General features: G+C 36.3%; 1 protein-coding gene across 3 annotated transcripts in view; it reads left to right on the forward strand.

Annotated features, from left to right (window-relative positions):
- Positions 1 to 18,744, forward strand: part of CERKL (CERK like autophagy regulator) — a 58,609-nt gene that overhangs the window by 35,314 nt on the left and 4,551 nt on the right. For all 3 annotated transcript variants that reach the window (XM_074593659.1, XM_074593660.1, XM_074593662.1), the window contains 7 exons: positions 4,131 to 4,194; positions 8,439 to 8,581; positions 14,779 to 14,853; positions 15,956 to 16,133; positions 16,410 to 16,478; positions 16,825 to 16,853; positions 16,938 to 17,046. In XM_074593659.1, the coding sequence (XP_074449760.1) occupies positions 4,131 to 4,194; positions 8,439 to 8,581; positions 14,779 to 14,853; positions 15,956 to 16,133; positions 16,410 to 16,478; positions 16,825 to 16,853; positions 16,938 to 17,046 (667 nt within the window). The remainder of the gene's footprint in view (positions 1 to 4,130; positions 4,195 to 8,438; positions 8,582 to 14,778; positions 14,854 to 15,955; positions 16,134 to 16,409; positions 16,479 to 16,824; positions 16,854 to 16,937; positions 17,047 to 18,744) is intronic.

Below are 18,744 nucleotides of genomic sequence, written 5' to 3' on the forward strand. Positions count from 1 at the left end.
ATTTAATATAAGCTATGAGTATAATTTGTAGTGGTTTTAAAAACACTATTCCTAATTGAATAAATTTTTTTTGAAAATTATTTTTCTTTTAAAATTTGAAAAGAAACTTCTGGTTTTAGCCAGATAAATGTTTATCCTTAAAATAAAATTATTTTGGCAGTGTCCGAATACTATTGTGCTTATTAGCTGCCTAACACTCCTCCTACAGGCAAAATGAGAAAACTACATTAGAGTTTTAAATACTAGTAGAGAAATAAATAATTATAAATTATGTACTTAAAAAAAAAAAAAGGGGTGGTAGTGATGGGTGCTGATTGCAAGTACTGTCTACTGGTACCATCTTCTAATGAAGCTAAGTGCCTCAATGCAAGTAAATTGAACAGGTTTTTTTCCTCCCATAATTGCGTTGGATTTTGTGAAGTTGGAGTGGGAATCTGCTTTTTTGAAACATGGCCGATATACAGCATGTACACAATGGTGTACAAAGGTGTATTAGGTAGTAAAAGTTGAAGGCTTTTGCACAATTTTAACCCTGAAGATAGTTTACTTTTAGTCTTTTCACATATACATATTTAAAGTTTAATTGTGCGTAAAAATCTTAAAGCAAATTGGAACCTCTGAAGTGACTTCCAGTGCATACGCAATACAACATTTGCAGGGTACTTAAAAAAACCCACCCAAAACCCAACAAACTTTGACAATGGCATGCTGAAAGGCAGAGCTCTCCACATCCGATCTTGTATTTTGGTAGCTGGCTGTTTTTTCCTATGTGAGCAAGCTTGCCAGATCTTATTCTTGTAACTTCTGCTGGAATAAATTTTTAAAATTTATTTAGAAGTTTGGAGTGGAGGTATTTTCACCTACTCAAGGATATACAGCCATCAAATGGCATGTATGTAGATAAGTGAGTTCTGAAATAGCATTTACTTTCTCCAGTTATCTTTAAATTTGGTAGGGTTTTCTGTTTTTTTGCCAAATTACTTTGCACACTGCAAATGTATTAATTTTAGTAAAATTAACCACAGGTCTTAAGGAGCGGATTGTGTTTTGTTGAGTTTTGGGGTTATTTTTGTTACATGGAATAAACAAACCTTAAGTGTTTAGTGCAGAAGAAAGTGGGAATTATCAAATTTAAACTGAAACAGTATTTTAATGGCAGCTAAGGCTAAGCAATACTTAAAATTAGTCTTTATACAGTCTTTTAGGAGTTTGGCAATCTTGAGTGCTGCAGCTGGGATATGGCAGTTAGGAAAAGAACGGTGACTCTTCTAAAAATCTGGTTGAACAAAAGCTTGCTCTGCAGTTGGGATACCAATAAGTACTGGCACACAGCGATAATTGGAGCTAGTATTTTTGAAATATATTAGTATCTTGCAAAATCTTACACATACTGAAGAAAAATAAATAACGGTAACCCTGACAGACTCCTAGTTTGTCTCACTTCTATTCCTAGTTTTGACTCTTCTGTTGATGCACAATTACAAGCTGGATGTTTAGGCAAAACCAAGAGCATTCCCCACACCCCAATTTTTGGGACAGAATCACAAAGGAAAAAAGAGTGATTGAGAATTGGACAAACAACATAGGTTTAAACTTACTATACAGTAAATAACATTAATATTTTTTTCCATCCATTAACACCAGTTAATCTCTTGTTATCATTAGCAGGTTTAATCCTATTGACATTAGTCTGTGACACGAGCGCCAGTGTTTGTGCGTGTCATATGGAAGCGTCCCACTAATTATATGCTGCTTTTTCTATATGCGAGGGCTGAAAGCCTAGTTTCTTGTTGGCTGCATGAGACAGGGTATTACAATGTTTTGGATATGTTTGACTTCAAATGAGGTACACTTTTCTAATTATGCATTAGAAATGGTTGCAAACAGCATTAAATAATACTTTTGTGATAATATTTTTGCCAAATACGTAATCTGAATCCTTCTCAAATGGTGGATGAGCTCTTTTGTCCTGTTACCAAAATTTATTGTGTGGGTTTTTTTGGTTTTGGGTTTGGTTTTGGGTTTTTTCCCCTGAATTGGAACAGAACCAAATATTCAAACATCTAGCTTTTTTCCCAGCTATCAGAATGACTTGTACATGTCCCTCTGGAGGTTGTCAAGCCTGCAGAAAACTTTTTAGATGTGGTCTTTCTATGTCTGTGTTGGATTTTTTCAATCTTTTTTTACTTGATAGATTTTCTGTATGTTCCCATGAAGTCTTTCCTGGGAACTTTTTTCATTAACTTTTTGTTACAGTGTTTCCAAACAGATGCTGTGTACCTCTGTCATTCTCTCATCAAATTTTAAATTCATTGGAATTATCCCCAGTGTTAAGCCTTGCAGTAGTCCTTCTGTGTAAATTCCAAATTTAAGCCAAAGAGGATGGAGTCCCCATCAATCTGGCTAACGCTACTCAATTTTACTGCTTTTATTGATTTCTCTGTAGACATGAGTCCCCTTTATTTTCATGTCCTTATTCTTTGAGTGAATTAATCTTGTAATAGTAAGTGTAACTTACACACATTACATTAGGAAACCACTGAGCATGTTTTCTTTTACAAAATAAAATCGTATTTACTGTACCGTTTTAATTAGACTGTACTCATAATGTTCTAAATGTCATCGTGTTCATTTAACAAGGCACGTAACCTGGTAACCAACTGTATGTTTTCATGGGAAGAGTTTCTTTCACAGTTAAGCAATGGTAAGATATTTGAACCTTTCTGCATTTTTTGCATGATGAACGGTTTTATTGGTCACTTTTTTCCACAATCTACAGATAAGGATAAAAAGATAGTTCCCGTCAGTAAAAGCAAAACTGAGTACGATAGCTTAAATATTGTGCTTTGATCTTCCAGAAGAGATTCTGCATGAAAGTAAATTCTGTCAGTCATTCCTGAAAGCTGGTGATAGGTTTTTCTGTAGCAAAATGATAATTCTCTGCCTTTGATGTAATCAAAATAACTGTAGTTTTTAATTAAGAATTTCCGAAATGCCAAGCACTAGACCTTTGCTAATAATGGGTGTGACACATTAGAAGTTATATGCTGATATGCGATTTGTTTAGTGTGAAGTGTAAAAATCTTATCGCTCTTATTTGGCTTTTTGTTTTTTAAACAAATTTATATACACATGCATTTGTGTGTGTGTATGTATATAGGGCGAGAAAGAGGTCTTTTCAGTTGTTGTAAGCATCGCTTGAATAGTCTGTAGAAATACTGTTATAACAGGTACAGATACGGAATGATTGTTTTAGACACCAAGACTAATAATTTTAACAGTGTTTAGAAACACTGGAGAAAAGCCTTGAACTATGCTAGCACCAGGGACAGACAAGCATGAAAGATTAATGTAATTTTGCATATAATGATGCACATTCTTACACAAAAAATCCATCTGCAAGTGTCATGTCAGTCAGCAAAAATCTTTGATGGGTGGCTGCAGCTGGGCTGTCTCTTCTGGCAAAGCTGGCCTAGAAAATGCTAAATGTAGTTATGATGCTTTGTGCCATCTGTAGTATGCCAGTTTATCCTGTCTTCGCTGGCATTTACAGTACTATGTAGGGTATCAGCAAACACAGAGACATCAATGTGGAGTGACAGATTCATTTCCTCCAGAGGCTATGAACTCTGGTGTATACTTGTGCCACCTTCCTCTGTGTGTTATATTCTGTTGTCACTGGTATTTGGCTTGATTTCATACTTCTGTGTTTAACTCCTCATATTTTTTGATTTAGCTATTTGCATATCCTAACACAAAGGCAATTAGATTTGATTGATACTGAAATAATTCAGTCTTAACTGAGGATATGCTCACATTTTCCTGAAGTTTACCAACTGTGTCAATGCTAAAACTTGCATTTTGATGCAACAAACATCTTCGCTAATTCTCTGAATTTAAATGCACTAAATAGCCATGCGTCTGATGGCAGCTGAGTTTCCATGTGTCTTGCCTTCTTGCTAGAGTGTAGCTGTAAAACATACCTTCTCATACTTCTAATGCATTTAATGATTGTTTAAAAAATCTGAACTGAATTGCCGAATGTTCCTTAGGCTAGAAGGGCAAAAAAATAAAAAAAACCTCTTAAATTATCTAATCTGCTGATAATTAAATAATGTTATTTTCCACAGTAACTGAATACGAAGGACATGCTCTCGCAGTACTTAAAGAATGTGAACTCCAGGCATTTGATGGGTAAGTTGTTTAGTGACAACGAATGTTAGTAAACATCATCGCATTTGTTTTTATTTGTATTCCATCCAAAACTATGCTAGTAGGTATTGAATGAGTTAATCTGCTTCACATATGTATTAAGCCTGAGAAAATCAGTTCTCATTAGACGCTTTGCTTTTTATTACTTACTGACAATAGTTATGTATTTTAGATTCATAAATAATGATAAACATAAAGCTTTCTTAAATGTTCTTCATGAAAGTTTCAGTCTCTGTATTTGCAAGAATGGTACAAGTGCCTTGTATTTCACTCTATCCATTCAAATGGTTCTTAAGGAGAACATTTTGTCTAAAAGTAACGAATATTTTTTCCATTAAAAAAAAATAAATAAATTAAAACTTACTTGAAGTCAAGAGTGAAAATGTTTGTTCAATAATTTTTAAAGACCTTGCTATGTGGATTAATCCTGCAATCTTTGGTATTCTTACTTTAATTATTCAATAGGAGTCAATAATAGATAAGAATATTTTTGCATACCGTGGAAGTCTTACCACGTTCTTACAACTCTTGTTGGAATAGGCAGTGAGCCATACAAGAAGGCTTAAATAGTGTTTTATAGTTTAATCAATTTTTATTAGTTCTAGGAACTCACAGAGTTAGGTGAGAAAGTGTATCTGAAAAAGTATGTACGTATTCCAGATTCTGAGGATAATTTCTTTCCAATTAAGACATGCCTTTTGGGCTGCTAGCTGGGGAACCAGTTTGTCCTGGGAAGCAGATATGAAGACAGAGAAGAAAAAGCCTGGGTTGTATCTTCTTGCGCAAACCCCTTCCACTCTTGAGTCGTATTTGAGTTCCTTCATCTTTGATCATTGGGCAGAGTCACTGGAGTAATTCCCTTGTAAGACTTCTCTCCAGTAGCCAGAACTACGGGCAAATATGGCAGAAGAAACTGAAAGAAAATAACCCTTAAGTCGGTATGGTGCTAGGAATTCTGAGGTGAAAAGAACCCTGTCCTTTCTAAGTTAGCTGTTTAAGCGTTGTGTTTTTTTTTCATGTGGAAATTAAGTACCTCTTTTTTAAATCAGAGGTTATAAGCAAAAATGAAATTTCTGAAGTGTTTGAAGAATGAGTTTTATAACGTCTCAAATAACCTGGCCTCCGTCTATGTACTCATTCAATAAAGCACAAAATAGAAAAACATCCCATTAAATAGCTAACTTGAGATGCTTTTTGATATAAGACCATAGGGAAGAGGAGTTGCAAGGGTAACTCTTTACACTGATGTACCTAGAGATATCCTAATTGCTCTTTTCAAGTAAAATCTGAGACTGATAGGATGAGGTCAGCATTCATAATATGCTAAAGGACTAATACTTTGAAAAAGAGAGCTACAGAACATCACTAGTCTCTCCTCCGTTATCTTTAGAGTTGTTCTTAAGAACAGGAAGAGAATATTTGAAATTGGGATTTCCTTTTTCAAATTGTTTAATGGCTTATGGTGTACTTTTTATTATGTTCCTGTGAAGTCCTTTGTGACTTCCTCATTGCTGTCTAGCCTAAGAATTTTTGCCATAGATACAAATATGTTATAGGCCCCCCAAACCCCCCCAGTGTTTCCCAAATAAAATTTTAATTACAATTTTGGTTTATTGAAAATTAAACCAGGACATGTATGGGATCTGGTTTGACTTGAAAATTAACTCCACAACAATGAAACCGACCTACCGATGAAAAAATCACACTTTTAGCAATTCCAGCAGCCACCTGCCGTAATGTCTTTTCACTGTTTCCATTAGGCCTTGAGGAGTTTTACCTGTTTGTTGAGCAGCATTGCTTGTGATTTGGAAGGCTTTGGTGTTTTTTTACTGTTTTGCCTTGGCTTCCTGTCCTTTTAGACGTGGCAGGCACTGTATGTGGTGGTAAGAGGTAGGGTAGGTAGGTTTAGTGCTATTTGTACCCGGCAGAGTTCATGTCCCGTAGACCTCGTCTGCCTTGCCTGAGCCGCTGGAGGCGAGTGAGGCGTGGAGGGAAGGCCATGCCTGCACACGTTAGGCTGCTGCTCTCACTCGGCTCGTGCTTTTCCAGTGTTACCTATTTCAGATTGAAGCTAATTCAGGTAAAAATGTATAAAGGGCAAGACACAACAGGTGAGGTTTTTTTTATTTGTTACAGTAGGTAAGCAGTGTGGCAACATACAATTTCTGATCTTGAATTTCTCTCTAAGAGAGTTATGGTTCCTTACATGTTAAACAGCCTATGGAGTAAACTGAAGCTTACGTTTTGCAGCAGTACGTTGGAAGTTTGTATCTCAGTACTTTCTGTAAGCAATACTGCTATGTCTTAATTCTTTGTCAAAGCTGGTTTTTTCTATATATAAATTCTTTTCTCTGATTTCTCCAGTTCCCACTCTGTTTTGCAAGTTCATAGGCATATGTTGTGTATCTCATAAACTCCATCTTTTTTGCTATACCCCCCCCCACCTTTGTTTTTTTTCTTTCTTACCAACCCTGGAAATGTAGGTACTTTGCCAACTTGGCAGTGTGCTTTTTTCCCCTGCCTTGGGGCCAAGCCTTGGTGACAAATAGAGAGAGTGCATTTGTGATGCTGCTGTCTCAGCTGCACTTTCTTGTTTGCACAGTGACAGAAATACATAACATACATATATGCATTTCTTCCCTAATCAGGAGCCTTAAGGTATTATGGGTGTTATTTAGAGTAGCCCGGGTTAGTCGGACTTTAGTCAATAGTTAAGAAAACTTGTGTCTGATGATTAGACTGATGGTTAGACAGATGTTTCTTCCTGTAAGAAGCCTTCTTCAAGATCTTAGCAAACAGATTTGACTTAAGACTTCCTGCTGCTTATGCGTAGTAGGTTCTCACTGATTAGCTTTGGAATCCCTGGTCCCTGATGGTATCTCTATTTCCAGCCAAAAAGGCTACTCTTGATGATTAGTGCTAAATTAATAAAAATTAAAGTCAGCAGTATTTTTATGTTATTCCTTGGACTCTTCATCTATTTCCAATAACAACAAACCCAGCCTCTCAAAATGAGAAGAAAATATATCTGTGTTCAAAAGTTTTAATAGCCTGAAGACAATCCGTGTAAGTCTTTCCAGGTGTACAATTTATCAGACTGCAAAGATGAACTGTTTTTGCTGCTCTGGCAGAAACTTTTAAGCCTAGGAATAAACCAATCTAACCCAAAAGTAAGACAAAAGACAGGAGATGACTCCTAATTACGATTCCTAAGAATATAGAAACTAAGAAGTAGCTAGGAAATAATAATAGGAACTGAAGAAAAATTTAAGGGAGCTGAGTTAATTTAAACATTTAATAACATAATGAGTATTTTCTTATAAAGAGCATACCAGTTTTATCTGGTTGAATTATTGGACATAGTTTTACAACTGCATTCATAAAGATATATGAAAAAAAGATAATTTAAGTAAATGCCTCCTAAAGTAAATCTGGCATTTATATTGTAAATGCTTGCAGTGCACTATCACTATTTTTATGATTAAAATGTGTTTACCTTAAAAACATTTGACTTTCAAACATTATTAATTTGGAGAATCAGTTTAATAGTTACTTAAATACAAAAAAAATTAAAAAAAAAAACACCAACAGGAAAAAATAAAAGACTTTTGCTGTAACAGATCTTTTACAGACAAATGCATTCCTTTCTATAACCACAGCAGGTGGGAGTTTAATTACATGCTCCAGAAGCAGTGATTAAGTACCTTCATGCAAAGGATTGCTGGCACTAGGGTTTTATACCTTGCTAAATCCCTCAACTGCTTGCGTAGTGTGTGGAATTAGCTGTTTTCAAGTATTTCTAATTTTATTGTAATATTTGGTGAGTTGCTATTATAAGGGCAATTCCAAAGCTTTGGAATGCTTGTGTGGGTCAGCATTGAAAGATTTAAAGTACTTTTCCACTGGGGCACTTGAGCACGTGCTTAACACACTCTTCCATCTGATCCGTTCACGTGCATAACGCGTGATAAGGTAAGAAATATTTTGTAAGTCGTTAAATGTATTTACTCCTACTCAGAAGAAAGCAGAAATAGGGTTGCTTACATCTTGTTAGTTAACCTTGACTGATCTGACAGTGAAGCCCTAGCTTGTTCTTAAAGAAAGACTGGTTTTTAGCTATTTGGAATATCATTGTCTATATGGTGTGTGACAGCTGCCTTCCACTTGTTTGCTCAGCTATGGAAGAGTTTATTTTGAACTGTTTAGCATTTTTTGTTTTGTAATAGGGTAGTTTGTGTCGGTGGAGACGGATCTGTCAGCGAAGTTGCTCACGGTCTACTCCTTAGAGCCCAGATAGATGCTGGAAAAGACACAGACTATATACCAACGCCTGTCAGAGCACCGGTTCCTCTTGGAGTAATACCAGCAGGTGAGACTAAAAGGTACCGTTACATTTTGCGAGTCATCTGTTTTAATTCCCTCTGGCATGTTTTACAGTTTTGGCTACTAAAGGCAGTTCTTGGTGATAAAGCTTCAGATACTTAAGGGAGATATTGAATAAATGCCCTAAATTAGTGATTTAGATTGATTACGAATGACGAGATTTTAAATCATTATGATAATTTATAGTAATGGCACAGATGAGCTCTTTGCCTAAAGGAAGACACTCAGGAAGAAGAAAACTAAAATAATTTTCAGCTGATCCATGCAAAGATTAAGTTTTGCCCTCATTTGCTGCCAGAAATGAAACCAAATGAAAACTTTGTTTTCTAGATTTTCCTTAATATAAGCCATGCTGTTTCGCTTCTCTCTCCAGTTTTCTTGGCAGGACTCTCAGTTGGATTCATGCTTAGTGTCTATTTTTAAATGGTGTCCCAGGAATACATTTTGTGGATTATATTAAAAAAAATTAGTACTATCCACACTATTCTTGCTTTCTTCTTTACTTCTACAAACCTGAAAATGTACGAATCTCTCTTGAAAAGTCCTTTTGCTCCTTTATTAACCTGTACTTGCATCTTGTGGGGATTTTTTTGGTGTGCATATTTTGGGTTGGGGAGTCCCTTGTCCCAGTTTTTGTATTTGCCTTTCTCAGAGTATAACTTGGGCCAGGCAGGGAGGCTTAGCTAGAACTAAGTACAGGCAGGGTTGATTCTGGACTTTCATATGAATCACTCCTCTTTAAAAGAGGAGGGGTATTTTTGCATGGTGTGGATGTTGATGTGACTATTTGATGTAATTTCTCAGATGTTTTTAACTAGAAAGGAAAAAATTCCTGCAGCCAGGTTAACAGCAAGTCATCTTTTTCCGTTTTCTACAAAAAGAGGAGCAAGTTGCTTCTGAACTGAGCGAGCAGGTTTGCACTTCTGAAAGCAGCATTAAGACAGGGACTAGTTGCTTGTAAAAATGCAAGATTTTACATTTTTTAATTAATGAATTTTAGTACAGCAGTTGGACCATCGCTTATCAGTTCAGTTGCTGTGAGTATCTTGATGGTGTTGAGATGGAATTTCTCCAGCGCTTGACTCTATGCTGCTTGGGCATGCTTAGGTCACTGTGCCTCATCATTAGTGCTTCCTCTCTTCAGTTTAATACAAATAAGTCATGATCAAAAAGGATTTGTAAACCCAAAAGAATGCTGTATGGCGTGTTACACAGAATGCCATAGACTCTTAAAAGAGGGTGAGAACAATTTATGGAATGATAGCGTGGAAAACTCCTTAATGGGTTCTTTAAAATAATCTATAGCTTATTTTATTTCCATATTATTGATATTCCAAAAAGTAGTCAGTTAGGAAACATATAATTGTGATGCTTGTGTACATGAAGAAGATGGAACTCAATGGTCCAATAATTCTGCTCCCCCCCGCCCCGAAATCCATTGTAGCAAATTATTAGGATTCTCCAGCCAAATAAAAATTGAAACTGTATGATGGGATAGCGTTATTTGAGTGGCTTAAAATCTGTTTTTAGCCTTTATTATAAGTAATTAAGACAGCATTTTTGAAGTTCCAGCCAACTTGATGGGAAGGAACTGCTCTTAAAACAGGTTACCTCCTGAAGAGAAAGGTCCGGAGGGAAGTGTATTTATACTAAAATACTCTACTGAGCTGCCTTATTCTGGTCCAAATCAAATGGATGAGATGTGGGGAAGCCTGCAGTTGTACTGCTGGCCATTAGCAAGAGTGTTTGTTGCTATGGGAACTACTGCTAAGAAACTGTACTGAGGGGGAATGGGAGAAAGGGGAGGGGGAACTGGAAGGACATTAAAAAAGCTATCCAGTTGTTACGGAACAAGAGACAATCTATATCTGGTGACTGGGAACCTTTTGGTCCTAAATGGTTCGTTTAAATAAATTCATGATTTCCAATTAATTCAGAAAATAAAATATTACTGAGGGACTGTTAATTTCCGTGATATTTCAGGCAAAGGACCAAAATGTTGGTGCAGTTTTCATCAGAATTTTAGCTATGCTTGACTAGGAAGTCATTACATCACATTTATCTGTTTGGATGGGGGAGACATTAACAGCCTTATGAATATTCATGTTGTCTGGTTAATTAAGTTAATTGTACTGCAGAAGTGCTTGCACTTCCAAGGACAATTTTTTTCTCTACAATTTCTGTTTGGTACCTTTATCAGTCATGCTTTACATGACCTGCAGGTGCTTTGTCCATACTGTGGTACTTTTGCACTTTTCCTGGGAAGGAGGTCGTAGGAAGTTGTTTGTAATGTCAGGAAAATGGGTTAGTATTTTGAAGAGATTTCTTTTTTTTTTTAATAATAAAATCTTCTTTGTTTCTGTTTAAAAAAAAAAAAAAAGATGTTGGTGGCAGAGATGCTGGAGTTGTATGGATGAAACCTTTTTACAGTAAATTGAGTAGTTGGAGTGAGATCTAAAAATGTGTTAGTAATCTGTGTGGGGTGCAAGCCCGTCCACGAGCATCAAAGTAGGTTATTAGTCTCTGAAGTAATATGACAGTGTTCAGGGGAACCATCTTGTTACTGGTAAATAATATTCCGAGCTTACATAGGGGGCAGAAAAAGGTTTAGATGACTTCAGAAGATGAATAATAGCATTAAAACCACTATTATTGAATCACCTCTTAAATCAGCAAAGCTTATATTCTAATTTTTTTTGTATGATAACTTTAATTATTTTGGTTCTGTTCATAAGCTTGGGTTTTGTTTTCTTTTTGGTGTGGCATCCTGCTTGTATAGGACCTGGGTAACGAGACATATTATTCAGTCATTACTGGAATACAAGTACTGTTAGGCGTGTATTAAGAGTTTTATAGAGAAGGTGATGGTACTTGCCACTGCAAAACTGTGCGTGTTCTACCTCTTCAACTTGTGGGAGGGTGGGTACATTACTGACGATTTTGAACACGGGCAGAATTTATTTTATTTTCCCAGGAGTCATGAAAGGGTGGGGTTTTGCCTTGTTTACTTCTGCAAATGTTAATGAGCTCCACAGATTTAAGAGAAGGATGCAATTACTTGTGCCTATCCTGTTTAGTAAGTATGAGATTTAATTCTCATTAAAGTCACTATGAAGATTGGTATTGACTTCTGCTGTGGTCGTTTGTTATCTTGCTGCCATCTGTATTGATAAATTACTCTTACTTAAATGAGGAATCCCAGTTTTAAGACATACCAAGCCTGATCTTCAGAAGTATATTCCGCCTTACGCTCTTTCATTAGCTTGATCTTCAGGGACAAAGAAAAATATTTTTTCAGAATAACCATTTGCAGGAAATAAACACGATTTGCATGACTTGTAATGATCTGCTCTGTGTGTGCGTGATTTCCTTTGTTTTGGAGAGGTTCCCATAAAAGTTTATGAGTAGGAAAAATTTGATTGAAGGAAATACTGGAGTATTTTTGAGCTGCTACTTTAGCTAGCTTCACTGGCTAAGCAGAATTAGTTGAATCTAGAGGTTAAATGTCATAAGTCATTCAAACATGAAAGGTGTTGGGCATATACTCATTCTGTGAAGAATTGCTTTTTAGGTCAAAACTAATTTTTTTGTCCCTGACTTTTCCTTATAGAACTGTATTTTATGTCACCGAGTTGAAAAACTCACTATTTTGCCCCATCCCTGGAGGTGTTCAAGGCCAGGCTGGATGGGGCTTTGAGCAGCCTGGTCTAGTGGGAGGTGTCCCTGCCCAGGGCAGGGGGTTGGAACTAAATGACCTTTAAAGTCCCTTCCAACCCAAACCATTCTATGATTCTATGATTTTGCATAGTAAATGGTGTCTGGAGCTACGTTTTTGCCTTTTCTTTTTTATGCATATTGGACAGAAAGGCAAGTTCAAATTATTTTTAGTTGAGTTGTTGGGTGTAAGTTTTTGGATATAAGTGATTGAAACTGTAATATTCTTAGTAAATTGGACTTCCTGTTAATGTATCTACAGAGTCTTTCTTTTGAGAGAAAAAAAAAGACGACTTGCATTTAGGCTTTGAAGTTATCAGTTTATTCTTCTTTCAAAGTACTTCATAATCCCAATTTGGTGGGTTTATTTAAACATTACTTTTCTTTAGGAAAAGGAGAAAGAAATTAATAGTACAGCCACCTATAAAATTCTGAGAAATACCTGAATGAAATTACTCTTGTAATTGTTCACAGAATAAAACTGCACGTAACCTGATTTCTTCCATGTACCACTGGAGATGTAAACTTCAAAGAATGTTTTGTATCTGTTATCTTAACAGATGTACTTCGCTTGTTTCCATCACATAGCAGGAACCCCGACAGCCATACTCAGAGCTCGTCTCTCCCACGTTATCAAGGCTTTCCATGAGGTTCTGAGTATTCTGAATTACTTTCAGAGACTAAGGTGCTCTAAGGATGTAACAGGTGCTCTGTGAGATACTGAGATACAATTCCCAGTTACTTTACAAATTCTTATACAGAGAAATTACTGAAAAAAAAAATGAAGCATATACTTCTGAATAATAATGACAAGATGCCTTTAGGGCTTTGTAACTATGTACATCAGTCTTGCCAAATTTAGTATTTTTTTCTACCACTAAGATGACATCAAAGATTGCAGAGTTTTGGGACGAATATAATTTTTCAGTCTGGCACATGATGCTTTTAAAGTGCTTATTTAAATATTGAGTGCCTCTTGTTTGAAATGTGACGTCTTTCCCTTTCTTCTCTTCTCTCCCTCGCTTTTGAAAGACAAGTTTAAATACTTGCATAAAACGGAAGGTAAATTTAGCATCCGGAATTGTCTGTTGCTGCTGTAGCACATTAAATAATTCAAGCAACAAGAAAATGATTTGAAAATCTAACTGAACTCATTCCTTTATGGAATGTTAGGTTCTAAATTGTTCTTTTGTAACTTCTGTTATTTTAATGAATCTGTTATCGAATTATTCATCCCTTAATCAGTGATACGAAGCAGCTCAATATTCTGCCTGCTTGGTGGAGGTCCTGGTTCTTATTTTTGTGGAAACAAATCCCGGGGCTCTGATGCTTGGCTAAGAAATGCTAGAGATGCGACCAATGAGAAAAATCAACTTGAAATGCTGTTAAAACTATACCCATTTAGGAAAGACGCAACCATTCCTTGTTCAGGATTTTTAAAATAAATTGCTGTTTAGAAGTCAGCTGATACACAGACACACAATATCCTATAAATTAATGCAGAAGGGAGAAATTTACATGTATATCCATGTTTCTGACACAGGTAAAGTGACTTGACATATCAGTCACTGCCAAAGATGGGTCTCCAGAGCCATGCTGCTTTCTTTTACAAACTGGTAGCTAGTTTTTCACTCTCTCTTCCAACTCCATGCTCACATCGCTAGTTCTTGACTTTTTAATTCTATTTACCAGCTGATTTACTACTCATTTCCTTGTTTTGAAATAAATAAATCTCTTCTCTCCAATGCCTTGTAGTGCAACTGGTCTGCCAGTGTCCAGGCAGTGACAGAGACAAGTCAGATGGGTCCGTTTTCATGCACTGAATACAAGCCGACAATTTGTCAGACACATGTCAAATTCTATGTTCTCTCTGTGTTTCAGTTATTAATGTGTTCTCATAGGTAAAGCTGATGCGCAGTAGTTAATTTTATTCCCTATTGCTTCTAAGAACCTAAAATGTAGCCTGCAAGAGGCACAGCAGCTATCTTGGACTAGATCTAGTAGAATTCTGTCTGGGACATGTACAGTTTTGCACTGCCTGGGTATTATTTTATTTTTCCAACTTAAAAATATTCCCCAAATATATCTTATTAGATAATCCGCCTTCTAGTACAGTTGTCATTACAGCATTCTAGGTAAAGAGGAAGTGATTTTTAGGGAGATGGTTTAAAAAAAGGCAATTTTTGTTAAGCTTACCCCCCTCCCCGTTGTTTTTTTATGGCATTTTGTGAAGGAATTTGTGGAGAGGATTTTATAGACCTTTGGAAGTTTTAATGGTTTTAATTTGTACTGTTCAGCATTTCTGGTGTTACCAAGACAAAGTAATTTGTGGGGAGGCTTTCTTTTTTTTAATTTTTTTTTTGAAAATGTGATAAATGTCTCAGTTTCTTTATTCAAAAATGCTGTATTTTTTTTTTCTTGCTGTTCTGTATCTCTCATTTCTACAACCGTTTGTGTTCACTTTTACAGGTACTACTAACATTTTGGCCCACACTCTCTACGGTATTAAGCATGCAGTGACTGCAACGTTGCACATTGTAATGGGTAAATATTTTTTACATACTCTATCAGATTTTAAATAATGAAGCAGCATTTAGAATTTTGCCATAACCAGTGGTTTAAGAAAGGCTTACCGTTATGCTATATCACTGCAAACTATATTGTAAGACTTTTAAACCCAAGTGATTCTATCCTGATTTATAGTGTACTGGAAAGGGTGTGATTCTTTGAGTATAGTTTAGTAGCGAAGGTTGTGGGCCTCGTCTTTTGGTAACTAAAATCTGCCATGGAATAATGTCTCATTTTGGCATTCAAGCCCTATTACTGGTGTTCTTTTAATGCAACAAGTAACCTTTTCCAGACTGGATTGTGGGAATAGTGTTACTTTGTGTGTGTTATTATGCAACGATTGGTTGCATAATCACATGATTATTTTGATGTAATGTACCTGCTGAAGACAATGGGAAAATATACAGTACTTCCAGCTCGGGAAGTGGTTAGGATTGGACTTTTCAGGGAAGTATTGCCATATTTCTGGGAAAGTATCATTCAGCTTTTTAGCTCTGTGTGCATTTCTTTAAAATACTAACAGTTTCCATAAGAAAGCTTTATTAGTAGAAAAAACTGTATCACTCGCCATTTGGTTTGCACAATAAATAGGTTTTTGAACGTGAAAATGTAATTTTGCTAAAAGGAGAAACTACGTCGCTACTGCAAACCTTATTTTCAGGTCTTAGGAAATGGCAAATACTTAGTTGAGCAAGGTTAATATTCCTCTCAAAGCAATTTTTCTTTAGGATACTAGGAACGCTTTACTTTATGGTATTAGGATACTAATTCTTGAAAATTTGAATAGAATTAAGAGTCAGACCTTTTGCAGCTTGATGAAGTAGCTGAATTTCCGCCATGGCCTTTTTAACATTTTGAAGCATCTGAACGTTGTTCTCTGAAATGACTTGTTTTATAGAGGCTTAATTATATCTAGATTGGTTCTGGTTTCCGTTAGTAAAACTTGACTTCCTAAAGAGAGAAGAGTCTAGAGTTTTTTCCCCGCAGCTAAATTAGATGCAAAAGAAATGGTAAGATGTATTCCGTTTGAAATACAGACGTTACTTGTAATTTCTGATCTTTATCTTTGAAAATTTAGGACACATTCAACCAGTGGACGTCTGTACTTTCAGTACTCCAAGCAAGCTTTTGCGGTTTGGGTTCTCAGCTATGTTTGGTTTTGGTGCAAGGACTCTGGCTTTGGCTGAAAAACACCGTTGGATGCCCTCCAGTCAGCGGAAGGATTTTGCTTTTATCAAAACACTGGCCGATCTCAAGTATGCCGTGAGCTGTTGTATTTTTCTAGTATTTCTCATTTTCTTGAGGAAAATGCAATAATTAATGTGGTAAAAATATAGACAGTAGTTTATCTATCTTGACTTCTTAATTGCAGACAGATTTAACTCGGATGTGGTGTATATCCCTCTTACATGTTAAAGAGGAGATAAATTCTGTACAGTCAACATCTCCTTAAAATAATCTTAACTTGGATAAAATCTGTCTAGCACATATAATGTTGTTTTACATGATAGTAAATATCAATACTTTTCTAGGCCAGAAGAATGTGAATTATCGTTTCTACCTCTACAGATTCCACAGGAAGACTCTCATGAGAATGACAGGTAAATAAAACTGAGCCAAACAATTCTAAAGCTACAAAAATATGTGTCACTGAAGATAAAAATTTTACGAATTCTTAATTTTGTTCAAATTTGACCATCGGGTGAAACAATCTTTAAAAAAAAAAAGATTTGTTTTGACAACTCCAAATTCTTACACCTTCTAAAACGTTCCCTGTAGACTATAGAGGATTTGTTACGGAGCAGCCTTCCACTCAGTAGTACTGGTTTGTTCAGTTCCATTAATCCTTTCTTCCGTTGACATCTTCCTTTTTTTCTACAGTAGATGTTGTTTAAATGTGCTAAAATGACTCTAAATTATTTTACCTACGTGTTTCCAACCTTTTAGAAAGAAGAAAGAGAAGATCAAAAAAAAGGGTGAGTTTTTGCTTTTCTGGTTATTTAAAAGCGAACTGTGGCTGTTTGAACTGGAGTAATATAGAATTACTCTGTTATATTTAGGTAGCAAGGATCAATGGCACAAAATTCAGGGTCACTTCCTGAATGTGAGCATTATGGCAATCCCTTGTCTGTGTTCAATGGCACCGAGAGGCTTGGCACCTAATACGAGGTCAGTAGGGGTTTAGAGTATTAGTCATGTCTATAAATTCTGACATCTTACCTTAAGACCTTGGCTTTTCCAAGAATACGAGCCTGTGTTTAGGTAGTCTAGACCCTCTGGAATGGGGGAGGGAGCGTGGACTGCAGCAGACTCAATAATCCCAGGAATTGTAATCAGTTTTTGGATCAGGCAAATAAGGTCAAGCAGTCTAACTAGAATAATGAGTGGATAATTGCTGTGATTAAATTAGTTGGCAAGTCTGACTTAAGTAGTAGTCATCGAGCAGTCATCTGTCATGGGATTTGGCTATATGCAGAAACTTCATTCTTGGATTTTATTTTATTTTTTCAAATATAAAGGTGCCGCTCATCTTTTGCTTTACAGCCAGCAAAAACGAAGCACGACTCTTTCTCCTGTTATAAAGAACTGATATTCAGACTTGTCTTCTGACTTTTTTTCCCCCTGCTCTTTTTTCCCCCCTGAACTTAGAAAATGCAGGGTTTATACATGTATGGTTTTGGGAAACAAATGAGTATGTAATCTGGCTGTTGACGTTGACTCATAGTGCTTTTAGCTCATTGTGGAGAGCATGCTTTGTGGTGAGCAAAACAGTTATCAGGTGATAAATATTTGTACTTGATGTACCCCATTGATGATTAAGCAGAATAGCAAGTACAAACTTTGTAGTTGTACATGAAATACGACACGCTCCCTCAAAAAAGAATGCAGAAACTCACATGTGTATGTGTGTGTGTATCTATTTAAAAAAAAAAAAACAAACCACCAGCAGTCAGGAAAGTTTATGCAATGACTCTGTTTTGTTTCATTTGATTATCATTAGGTGAAAATTAGGTGTGCCTTAGAATTGATCAGGTATTTTTCTTCAAAAATACTGTCTCATCTGGTAGAATCTGACTTCTTGGAAACAATGTAGAAACAAATGTTTTTGATGAAACTCTAATTGAGTAGTTTTCTTTGCTACAGGGGTATCGCTAAGCCTCATATACCTCAAGATAGTGCCCTGATCCTATCCCCACTTAGGAATTTACTCTGTTCAGCATTTAGTGTGTTATATACCAGTCAGTAGAAAAATACTGACAAGAACTGAAGAAATCACTCTTTTTTAGCTTTGCTTTCTCTTTCCATCTGTTCTAGCACCTGTTTCTCAGTGACAGAGAATTTTATGACAAGTCCATGCAATTATTTCAGGTTTGAATGAGCCTGTTTCTCCCACAGTGTAGTTGCTCGGTGGATCCCCCTAGCCTTTCATATAAGGACATCCTTTCCTCCCCCCCTGCCTTAAAAAAATCATCGTAGGAGTGAAGTCAGCTAATAGGGTAGGAAGAGCAGACTCTTAGACAAGTGCTTCATTTCTCATAGCGAATAGCATCTTGACTGTAAGGCTTTTCAGTACGGGAAACATAAACGTTGCACTAATTGTTAGAGACCCGAGACCCATCATGGAAGGTTCAGCTCAACTCAGCTAGGTTTCTTTACTCTGTCCTGTTTTCCTCAAGAGGTTTTTGCCATGTGAAGACATTTGAAGTGGAATGAAAGCTTTGGCTGCTGCCTGTAACTCTAGTTATACTAGCCTAAGTCTGCAGACACATGCCAAGATATGTTTAACTCGCTAGGTGAGCCATGCGGGACATTTGTTTCTGGGAGCATGGTGTTGTGCTTCGCTGCAGATTGGACTTTCAAGAGGAT

This window comes from Larus michahellis, chromosome 7 (genome assembly GCF_964199755.1).
Source record: "Larus michahellis chromosome 7, bLarMic1.1, whole genome shotgun sequence".
Taxonomy (NCBI): domain Eukaryota; kingdom Metazoa; phylum Chordata; class Aves; order Charadriiformes; family Laridae; genus Larus; species Larus michahellis.